Source organism: Meriones unguiculatus, chromosome 11, assembly GCF_030254825.1.
Source record: "Meriones unguiculatus strain TT.TT164.6M chromosome 11, Bangor_MerUng_6.1, whole genome shotgun sequence".
Taxonomy (NCBI): Eukaryota; Metazoa; Chordata; class Mammalia; order Rodentia; family Muridae; genus Meriones; species Meriones unguiculatus.
This window is the reverse complement of record NC_083359.1, coordinates 51,091,745-51,103,821: the sequence shown is the minus strand read 5'-3', so window position 1 is coordinate 51,103,821 and position 12,077 is coordinate 51,091,745. Positions and strand designations below refer to the sequence as shown.

The window sequence follows — 12,077 nt, the reverse complement described above, 5'->3', positions numbered from 1 at the left end:
TTCAAGGCAAGCTATTGTGTCATCAAAGAATAACCTTTGACCTCAGTGCCCTCCCTGGCGGTGGGAGATGGAGGCTGGGGAAGGAATCCATGTCTGAAATTTGTTGGTTTGAAAATTTTGATGAAGGTTGTGAGCATCACTTCTGTGTTGTATGAATTAGAAATGTTCTTCAGTGTAACAGTAGTGGCTAAAGCTTAATTTATGGCCAACTCATGTACTGAGTGTTTAATTTTCCTCTAGAAGCACAGAGGTTGTAGCAGTTGCACACAGTGGTATAAGGAAGTAGGGTGCTGTTGGAAAGTTTATGTTGGTTCAGCTCTGAAGCCACTCAGCTACAGTATTGGGGTCACTCATGGTTGTGAGGCTTCTTCTAGAGCCTCTGTGCCAGTCACATACAGATCTGGTTTCTGTGTTCTTTCTGCCTTGGGGACTGTTCAGTTCTTTTCAGCCCAGATATGAAGGTGGAGGCAGCGGGAAAAGTGAGAAGTGCTGTCAATAACACATTTGAAAATGGCTTCAATTAAAGTACTGGAAAGTAATTCGGATAAGTTGAGACTAACTCAGTGTTTTCAGAAGAGATTTGGATTTTTTTCCTGAGAATGAATATTTCCTTACTTTTTCTTATGAGTAAAGTTTATTCTTTGGCAGTTTGTACATGCATGTAATACATGTACATTAGGTTAGCACTAGCATTCTGTTTGCTTTTCCTTCCACCTTCGCTTATCTCCATCCCTCCTCTACCAGCTCTTCTTTCTTATTCTTTTCTATATCCATGACTTTTTGTCTTGTTTTGTGCTATACAGAGGTTAATTAGGACTGTCTCAGTGACCTTGGGTTTGAAGCTATCCATTAGGGCCTGCTGGGCTCACCCCTATACAGCTGGGGTTTATGCTTCCTCCTTTTGTTGCCAGTAGTATAGCAATAAGTGGTAGGGTTTCTGAGCCTATTCCCTATACATAGTTAAATGTAAGGCAGCCCTGACATGTATGGGGCCAGTGCCATTAGATGCAGCTACTGTGAGTTCATGATTACCATGCTGTAGCCTGTCTAGGCATTAGGGTTCTGCAACCTGTCTTCCTACCTTCTTACTCTACTTTCTTTCCAGCCCCTCTTCTGAAATGTGTCCTGAGCCTTAAGGGGTTGGTACAAATGTCTTGTTCAGGGCTGACCATTCAGTGTCCTTCATTCTTAGAATCCCACGCAACAAATCTCTGTTTTTACCTCTGTTTGCTACAAAGAGATTAAGGATGGTAGTGTAAAGAATGGACTCATCTCCAGGTGTTTCTCTAAGACTTTGAGGGCTAATCAGTAGGACAAGTAGGGGAGGGCCCTAGTAAGGGGTCCACATGTAGGAAGGCAGGTTCACCTCGAGTTAATGTATTTTTCTTTTCCAGAATTTCTGCACCTAGAACATTCCTCATGAGCTGCCACAATGCCATAGAAAGGCATAACTTGTTCTTTTTCTTCCAGATCCTGGCCAGAGCCCAAGTATGCTTTTAAACTTTAACTAATGCTTTGGGCCTCCTTGCTGTGTCTCTTTCCTGCCATGTGGCTGTCTGCTGCCAGGTGGTGGCTGACCTCCATGCTGCCATATCTCTGACGTATGGCCTTTGTTCCTTCTCTTTTTCATTTCTCTCTTTCCTTTCCTGGCAGCTGCAATAAGTTGTCCTCAAGATGCTGTTCTTTCCTCTTGAGCTTCTCTTTGTGCCTTTTCTTAAGTTCTTTTATTAATAAGGTCAAGAACCCCAAGAGAGGACCTTGATTTCCCTTGTATTATGATGGCTCCACTGGACTTTCCCAAGATTTCTATTGATAATTTTTTCTGCCTTTAATTCTTTAATTGTTGTGCATTCTAGACCATGTAAAGAGTAGCCTTTGTCTATGGTTATAAACATATGTATTTAAAAGGCAATTTGATGTTTTCCAGTTTAATTAAGCAGCAATAGTAGGTATCAAGACCTCCTCAGTCATAGGTTTTGCCCAGGTTTGTTATACTAAGCATGGATACCTTCTTGTGGAGCAGCCCTCATAATCCAATCAGAGAATGTTTTGTTACATCCATAACAGCTGTGCCACTACTGCACTAATGGCCACATCTTGCTTGGCTAGTTGGCATTCTAGTTCATAGCTGGGTTAAGACTGTTGATAACACCAGTCAGTGGTGGTTCATCCCAGCTCTTGTAAGACCTGGGGTCTCACAGCTCAGGAGTTCAATCGCGCCCTTCCCAGAAACTCCCCCAGACCAAGACTCGTTGCAAAAGCAAGAGGTTTATTAACCATTGTACAACGGGGTCACCCCTGCTGGTCAGCAAAGAGTGGCACCGGGAGACAAAGGCCTTTAGGTTTTTAAAAGAAAAATTGCGGGAGATTTGAAGTTCTAGTTTTGGCAATTTAGGATTGGATGAGGAAGCTATAAAGTAAGATAATTGGTTAGTCTTAGGTGCTCAAGCTTGGCCAGTCCTGCCAAGTGTGGATGCAGCTGCAATTGAAGGTGGGGGTGGTTAGCTCATCCTTGAAGATTAGGGCTGCGGGCTCTTGGCTGGAGGTCAAAAGCTACTCAGAAGAAGTCTAGGTTTGTTGCTAAGAAACACTATCTCAAGGACAAGGGTCTGGTCGTTCTTTTGCTGAGTGAAGGTCATTGCTTGCTTGCCCCTTTTTTTTATATCTGTCCTCACAGATAGGGTCACATTCCTTTACTCTCTGGAAAGGTACTAAGAGGCTTTAGCTTAACCTGGACCTAAAACTCAAAACTATAGGCTTTAGAGGACATATTGGTTACAAAGTTAGCCTAACCCTTTTACTCTCAGGAGGTAGAGACGGGGATCTCTGTGAGTTCCAGGCCAGCCAGGGATACATAGTGAGGCCTTGTCTCAGGGATAAACAAAACAACAACAAAAAAGACTGTTGACACCATTACTCTCCCAGCAATCAGCTAATTTTGATTACTGCTATATTTATAGTATAACATTGAACATCTTATTGATTTCAACTTTCAACATTCTCTCTTTTTTTCTTTTTCTGTTTTTGAGACAGAGTCTCAGGGTCTAAGGGTCTCACTATGTAGCCCTGGCTGGCCTGAAAATTTTCTGTGTAGACCAGACTAGCCTTAAACTTACATATATATCCACCTACTTTTGTGTCATGAGTCTTGAGATTATTGCTGTAGGCTACCACCCCAAACTCAACTTTTATTCTTGATATTGAGATAAAAAATATTAATTACCTGTATGTATGTTCCTTGGTACTAGAACTTGAACTCAGGATTTCACATATTTAATGCAAGTGATGTAGAATTATCTCTACCATCCTGCTAGTCATTAACTTTTATACTTGATCTGAGCAAAATGATAAAAGTGATAACTTAAAAACTTTTTTTCTATTTGTTTCAGTGTATGAATGTCTTGTTTTCATGTATGTCTCATCATGGGCATGCCTGGTGCTCTCCAAGCCCAGAAGATGGTATTTAATCCTCTGGAATTAGTTGCATTTGGTTGTGAGCTGCTATTTGGGTTCTGGGAACTGAGATAGTTTCCTCTACAAGAATACCAAGCACTCTTAACCATTGAGCCATCTATTTCTTCAGCCTTGATTATATTTTTTTAGAGCCTTTTTTCCTCTCACAAATTAAAAAGAAAAAAATTCTTATGGGTATGTTTTTTTTTTTTGCCTGCATTTTTTCTTTTTAAAAAAACTTTATTTTATTTTTATTAATTACAGTTTATTTACTTTGTGTCCCAGCTGTAGCCTCATCTCCTCCCAATCCTTCCCTCCCTCCTTCTCCTGTGCCCCTCCCCCAGTCCTCCTTTGATAGGGTAGGTCCTCCTTTCCTTCCATCTGACTCTAGTCTATCAGATCTCATGAGGACTGGCTTTTTTGTCTTCTTCTGTGGCATGGTAAGGCTGCTCCCCACTCAGGTGGAGGTGATCAAAGAGCCAGCCCATGAGTTCATGTCAGAGATGGTCCCTGTTCCTATTATTGGGGAACCCTCTTGCACACTGAGCTGCCATGTTGCTTGCGTATGTGTATGTGTATGCATGGCACTCGAGGGGTTCAAAAGAGAGCATTGGATCCCCTGGAACTGGAGTTCCCAACAGTTGCTGGCAATCAAACCCAGGTCCTCTGCAAGAGCAGCTAGTGCTCTTAATACCCGAGATGCTCTCCAGCCCCAATTTGTAATTTTTCAAAAATTTATTATTATGTGAGTGTGTTTGCCACAGCATGTTTGTGAAGATCATCTTTATGGCATCATTTCTCTCCTTCTACCTTAATATGGGTTTTGGAGAATCAGACTCACACTACCAGGCTTGTATGGCAGACATCTTGTATGGCACCTGTGGAGCCATCTTGTTGGTCTAAAGGGATTATTTTGTTTTATTTTTAATTTGACTTTCAGAATGGGGGAAACTACCTAAATCTACTAAAAGGGGAATTGGAAATTATACAAAGTATAAAACTTGAACCTTGTGAAATATGCCAGGCTGGGTGGTAGGTACAATGCTAGTTGCCCTTCAGTTCAGGTCTACTGTGCTACATGCTTCTGTTTTATCACTTCCTAACACTGTAAAGCACAGTGAGCCATTTGGGTGACATTGTTTACATAAGCTGAATAGTAGGCTGTAGCCTATATTGGTGAGCTAAAAATAAATTTGATTTCTTAGCTGTAGGATTGGTTTATTATATTGGAGGCCCATGCAGTTCTCAAGCCACAAAGTACTGTTTTTTTCTGACATAACAGAGCAGAGCTCTGCTGATGGTTCATCTGTGAGCTCAGCATACCCTGCTTGCATTTGAATGCCTGGTAATAATGTGCCTTAATTACAGGTCACTGAAGCCACACTAATTGCTTGTTGGGCACTTAGATTGCCTTTTTAATTTGCTGTATAATGGCTCCTCTAACAGAAGCACACAATATATTGTTATCCAAGTAGAACTCAGTATCATCATAGATAAAACAGAAAGCCTGATTTTGTTCATAATCTAGCTAATGAAAGAAAATGAAAAGACATTGCAGACAAATGTAATTAACAAGTACTATTTTTTTAAGTGTGCCTTTGTATCCATTTCAGAAACAGTACTTAAAATGCTTGTTCTGCTTTATATTTGTGTGATAGCCATGTGTGTGGGCAGGTTCTACATGTACGTATGGGGAATGGGGTGTGTTGGCAGGGTGAGTGAGTGTACCTATGTACATGGGGAGGCCAGAGGAGGATATTGGGTATCTTCCTTTATCAGTCTACACTGGGTTTCCTTGAGACTGTAACTATTGCTGGCAACCAGCAAGCCCCAGTGATTCTCTACTCCCCATAGTGCTGAGGTTACAGGTGTGAGTAGTTACACCTGGCTTTATCCATGGCTGCTGGGGATTTAAACTCAGGTCCTCATGCTTGCACAGCAAATGTTCTTACCCACTGAGCCATCTCCCTAGCCCCATTATAACTTTCTTTATCAAGACTTGTTTTGTTAGCTGGGTTTGGTGGTACATGCCTGTAATCCCAGCATTCAGGGAGACAGAGGCATGTGGATCTCTGTTTAAGGCCAGCCTGGTCTACAAACTGATGCCAGGACAGCCAAAGCTACACAGAGAAACCCTGCCAGAATTGTTTTGTTTTGTACTTCATATGTGTTTTATGTGGTAATAATAAAGTGAGCATTTGAGACAGTTATTTCAGTCTGTTGGGTATACTCTACGTCCAGTAACTTTGTAATTTATTAAAAAAATAAAAATAAATGAATGCCACTCTCCCCTTACAAATACAACTATATAGGAACTTTTTATATGTTGGTAAAGAGTTAGTACTTGTTTTCTTGCTTCTCTGGACTAACTAGTTGGACAGTGTTCTTTCAGCTTTTCATTTAACAATTTCATTCATTAATCTAGTTAGTATTTATTGAGAAACTATTGAATATCAGGAAATGTTGTAGGTGTTAGGGATACAACAATTTGTATTTTTATCTTTATAATATATATTTAGCTAAAGAGGAAAAAAAATTCTCTGAAGTGAATTTTAAGAATCCTGTTTTGTTTTAGAAATAGGAAAACGTAAGTGAATTTGCTTCTTCTCTATTGCTGTGACAAAACACCATGACCTGGGAAATTTATAGAAGAAAGTTTCAGAGGATAGAGGATAATGGTTTCAGAGTGTTAGCGTTCGTGGGGACCCAGTGTTAAAACCCTGTGGAGGCCATTCTCATTCAAACCATCACAGTGACAAGTAGTTTCTACTAACATTTTAAGAGATGCTTTTTTTTTTTTTAAAGAAATTAGTTTGTTACCGGTTTGTTTGTTCGTTTGTTTTCTTTTGGTAGGTTATTTCTTATGAGGGTCATGGATATTCCCTATTTAAACTTGGAAGGGCCAGACTGTAAGTATATTTTGATTTCATCATTATATTTGTAGTTGTCAAAGTGTGCTCTGAAAGGGATAACATAATGAGAAAGAGTGGTGACAAAAGACCTTTTTTTATTTAAAAAAAGGGCAGTGTTTTGTGGTTGGTAGGGATTGTATACTTAAAAGTTCATGTGGCCCTTGAGCCTTCATTAAATATGACTTATATTTTCAGTCTGAGATAGAGATACATCCCTATCTATATATATTCATAGTTTCATTCCTCCCTAAAGTTGAATCATTTCCAGTACACATTTATAATAAATTTTAAGATATGCTATCTAGGGGCTGGAGAGATGGCTCGGTGGTTATGAGCACTGCCTCCTCTTCCAAAGAACCCAGGTTCAATTCCCAGAACCCACATGGCAGCTCACAGCTGTCTGTAACTCCATTTCCAAGGGATCTGACACCTTCACACTAACGCACATAAAATAAAATTAAAAAAAAAAAAGATATGCTATCTATGTCAGTAATTTGTTAAATTCATTGTTTTGTAGTTACTTATGTAAATTTAGCAAGTTGACTTTTTTTTAATTGCCATCAATCAAATTGTTGTGGATTATCTAACACATAAGAACAGCCTGCTGCTGCCTGGGTGTGGCAGTGCATACGTGGAATGCCAGCCAGCACTTGGGAGCAGAGGTGGGATTACTGTGTCCTTTCGTCAGCCCTGTCTACATAGTGGTAAGAATTCTACTGAGTCTCTTAGGAGTTGTTTGGTATATCTGTGATGACTCCTCAAGGCAGCATGGGCTAGTTTAAAGAATCTGTGAATGTTGGTGCACACTTGTAATCCCAACACTCTGTGGGCTGGTTTGCCTTGGTTGGTTGCTGGAAGTCAACCTTGGTGGCTGTTTCTCTAGAGCTGTCCACCTTGTTTTGTGAGAACTGGTCTCTACCTGGAGCTCACTGATTAGGCTAGACTGGTTGGCCAGAGAGTTCCAGGGAGGAATCCTTGTTTCCCCTTCCCAGCACTGGCATTGGGAGCACACTCCTCCATGCCCACTTTGTTATGGGGGTTTTGAGGATCAAACTCAGGTTTTGTACCTGAGGCAAGTGTCTTACTAACTGAGCTATTTCTCTGCACAGCACTTTGATTACTTTTCAACTGTTGCCCTTTTGTTACTTTTTGTCTTATAGTGCAGCCTAAACGTGATCACGTTCTCCACGTGACATTCCCTAAAGAATGGAAAACCAGTGACCTTTACCAGCTCTTCAGCGCCTTCGGTGAGTAAAAAGAAGCGGTGATGACTGTTATAAGGTTTTGCCTTCTCTTGGTATATAGGTAGGTGATCAGAAGTAGATTTTCAAGTTTATATGCAAGGTTAATTTCAGTCATGGAATCGTTCTGTTCTCATGGGATCTGAGATACTGACAGAGTCCATGGAGAGTAAGAAATTATCATTATGACTGCCCTTATTGATGACTAGGGAAACAAACATAGACCAGAGATAAATAATTTTTAAGATTAAATTCAGAGAGAACATCTGTTTTACAATGACAAGCAGTCTCTACTTGAGATTAATAATGAAAGCAACAAACACATGACTGAGCAGACCAAGACTCCAAATATGTATAAGGTTGGAGTTCCTCTCATTCTTACCAGGTTATAGGTCAGGTGGTTAGACGTCTGTAGACTGTTTGTGAATGTACAGGTTTGTTATTTTAACAAATGAAGTATTGAAGCTGTTTATTCTCTTTGGAAATTCTTGAATAAAGTGAAGGTGGCAAGCTGGCCAGTAGTAAGGATGCTTAGTAAATTCTTGTATATCCTTAAGAGATTTACTATGTAGACACTTAAGAAAATATTCATAGGCTGATAAGATGGCTCAGTGTTTGCTGTACAAGATTGGTGATCTGAGTTCAGTCCCTGGAACCCATAAAAAAGTGAAGGAGAGAACCAGTTCCACAATGTTGTCTCTTGACCTTCACATTCTTGCTTTGGCTCCTGTAATATGCTTAATAGTAATTGTCTTAGTTAGGGTTTCTGTTACTGCAATGAAATGCTGTAATCAAAAAGCAAGTTGGGGAAGAGTCAGTTTATTTGCCTTATATTTCTGTATTGTAGTCCATCACTGAAGGAAAAAGTCAGGACAGGAACTAAATCACAGCAGGAACCTTGATTCAAGAGCTGATGCAGAGGTCATGGATGGGTGCTGCTTACTGGCTTGCTCATCATGACTTGCTCAGCCTGCTTTGTTATAGAGCCTAGGACCACCAGCCCAGGGATGGCCCTACTCACAGTGGTCTAGATGCTTCCTCATCAATCACTAAATAAGAACATGCCCTCCAGGACTGTGTACAGTCCAATCTGATGTAGGCATTTTTTCTTAATTGAGGTTCCTTCCTCTCAGATGACTTTAGCTTGTTGACATAAAACCGTCTAGTACAGTAATGAATAAAGCAATATACTTGAAGCATATATATATATATAAGAAATTATTAAAATATTAAAGTGTATTTTAATACTTAGATTAAAAGTAGGAAATGGAATAGGATCTTGCATAAATAACACTACTTTTAAAAAATTCTTTATTAATTACATTTTATTCACTTTGTTTCCCCCCTGAGGTTTCCTCCCTCCTCCAGTCCCAATCCCTTCCTTCCTCCACCCTCTGCATGCATGCCCCTCCCCAAGTCCACTGATAGGGGAGGTCTTCTTTTCCTTCCTTCTTATCCTAGTCAATTAGGTCTCATCAGGAGTGGCTACATTGTCTTCTTCTGTGGACTAGTAAAACTGCTTTAAAAGCAACATAAAGAAATCGGATGTGAAGGAAGATACATTTTCCCCTGGGTATTTTATTATGATTAATTAAAAAAAATACTTACATTTCTGTATTAGCACCATGTGTGTGCAGTGCCCTGGAGGTCAGAAAGGGGCATCGAATCCCCTGAGAACGCAGTTACAGACAGTTGTGAGCTTCCATGTGTGGAATTGAACCCAGGTCCTTTAAAAGAGCAATCAGTACTCTTAGCTGCAGAGCTGTCTCTCCAGTCATGTCACTGAGTACAGGTGGTCTTTTTGTTTTCTAAGCTTTCCTGTCTTTTCAAAAATGAGCACACATTACCTCTTAAACTTGGACACTGTATGTGAAAGCAGGTATATTTCTAGAAAGTTTTGTTACAGATGGTCTCTGCCCTTTGAAACCTTGTCCCACCTTTTAATTTAGCTGCACATAGAAAAATACAGTGACCCTCAGACTCATCTGTTTAAATCTGAACCTTTGTAATAAGGCTTTGAGCACCAAAGTTAAATTCCTCAAGTAAGGCTTTTTTTCAGTTTAGTTAAATACAATACTGTCATGTACTTTTCATTTTTTGGTAGTGAATAAGTACATAAAAACATATTTAATGGTAAAGGTGTAAAACCCACTGTGAAGCTCCATGGCTTTAGAATGGCTGTTCTAACTGTCTAGAAGCTCACTGAGCTTGGTGGGTGTGGTGGGGCAGAGTCAGGAGGATCCATCTCTGTGAGTTCTAGGCCAGCCTGTTCTACAGAGCAAGCTTCAGAACGGCCAGGACTAGTTAGAGAAACCCTGTCTTAAAAAAGGTCATTGAAAGGTACGGACTTTGGATCTGGTTAAATTTGGTGTGTTTGTCTGTCTGTGTGTGTGTGGTGTGTGTGTTTTCAAATTCTTTAATGTTTTGATAAGACAAACATTAATGTGTGACATTGGGCAAATATTCTCTCATCAGAAACAACCATACTTACAATAGAAATAGCAACATCTTTGTGGCCTTGGCGTGACGGTAGGATGGAAGAAGCTGGCCCTGGAAGGTGCTCAGCAGCATAGCAGCAGCCCTTGTTCACGGCTGACCAGCGCTCTTTATCTCACGAGGCAGCTGCCCACTCTGGGCAGAGAGTAACCAGCCTGCTGGCCGGGAGTGATGCCTGGGAAGTCACTGCATTGTCTTACTGAGAAGTTACAAGTGAGAGATTTTGTTTTTTTCACTTTGATAGTGAAACTAAATGGTTTTTAAACATTCCCAGTCTTTGAAAGTCTTAGTAGAATGAAATTTTATTGCTAAATTCCAGAGCTGTTTACTCTATATATAAGGGCAGTGAGGGTGGAAACTTTTAGCAAGTCCTCATCTTCTTTCCTCCTCTGAAGCCTCTGGGTTCTGCCCTTGCTTCCCTGTCTGCTCATACATACTGTTGACTTCAGTGTAGCACTTTTTTGCATTTTAAATTAATTATTATTATTTATTATAATTTATTCACTGTATCCTGGCTGTGGCCCCTCCCTCGTCTCAGTGTAGCACTTTTTGATGCTGTTTCTCCCTGTCAGCCTGTCTGGTTTTCTCTGTCCACATTTTTAAAATTATATGTGCGTGTGTGTGTGTGTGTGAGAGCATACACGTATGTCTCATGGAGTACATGTGGAAGTCAGAGGACAAGTTGTAGGAATGAGTTCTCTCCATATGGATTCTGGAAATGGTCAAGCTTGGCTGCAAGTACCTTTTTGTACTTGAGCCATCTCAACAGCTGTCTCTCTCTGCATCCTTCTTTATCTTGTCCTCCAATCTTTTACTTAGCCTGATTTCAACACCAAATTTTCCTTCGGTCTGTAATGTTTTTTTTTTTTTTTTAATCATAATCCCTTTTTGTCATTTCCACAGTTTTGTCTTTGGAGCAACCTATTTTTGATTGTCACAGCCTGGGTGTGTGGCTCAGAGTTCTGGTAGTTTGTAGTCACAGCCTTTTTGCTGTCAGGGTCCAGGCAACACAAGGCATCTTGGAACGAGAGTGGAACAACAGGTCTTTGTGCATGTGTGTTTGTCAGGTTCCCTCCTTTCAGCTCCCATGAAGGACACTGCACGGGATGAGTTTAATCCTGGTCACTCCCCAAGACCCCATCATTAAGTATTATGAATCAGTTATGCTTCAGTTTATTCTCTCACTTTATGTTTCCAATGTCTTATGTATGTGTGTGTGTATGTATGTATGTATGTATGTATGTATTTACTTTGGTTTTTCAAGACAGGGTTTCTCCTGGAACTCACTTTGTAGACCAGGCTGGCCTTGAACTCACAGAGATCTGCCTGCCTCTCCCTCCTAAGTGTCAGGATCAAAGGTGTGGGCCACCACCATCAGACTGTTTCCAATATCTGAATAGCTGCTAATGGAGATTAAATGTCAACATGGACAGAAACAAAAATACCAAAGCCATAGTAGTCTATTAAGTAGAGAAACTGTAACATTCTTTGATTGTGTGTGATCTGTCAGTTTTGTTAGTGACCTTCAAAGATAAATAACTTCTAATCCAGGCACAAGACTAAACGGGATTGGGACATGACCTTGGAGTTAAGCCTTTTTTTTTCTTTTTAAGTTTTAAAATTTATTATCACTGTTTTGGTGTGTGTAAGTGTAAAGTCCAGAAGTTGATGCCAGATGTCTTCCTCAATTAAATCTCTACCTTATTTTTTTCTAAATTAAAAAAAAATTTTTTTTTATTGTGTATGGGCAAACACATGCCATAGCATATATGTGAAGGTTAGAGGACAACTTATAAGAGTTGGTTGTCTTCTTTTAACACATGGGTCCCAGGGATGGAACTTAGGTCATCAGCCTTGGCTGCTAGTGCATTTACCCACTGAGAAAATGCACTCATGGAGGGCTCACTGGCTCTCTCCACCTTACTTTTTTAATGTAAGGTCTCTCACTGAACCCAGACCTCACCAATTTTGCTAG

General features: G+C 40.2%; 1 protein-coding gene across 2 annotated transcripts in view; it reads left to right on the top strand.

Annotated features, from left to right (window-relative positions):
- Positions 1-12,077, top strand: part of Parn (poly(A)-specific ribonuclease) — a 154,116-nt gene that overhangs the window by 54,862 nt on the left and 87,177 nt on the right. For both annotated transcript variants that reach the window (XM_021650819.2, XM_060364211.1), the window contains exons 19-20: positions 6,307-6,362; positions 7,526-7,612. In XM_021650819.2, the coding sequence (XP_021506494.1) occupies positions 6,307-6,362; positions 7,526-7,612 (143 nt within the window). The remainder of the gene's footprint in view (positions 1-6,306; positions 6,363-7,525; positions 7,613-12,077) is intronic.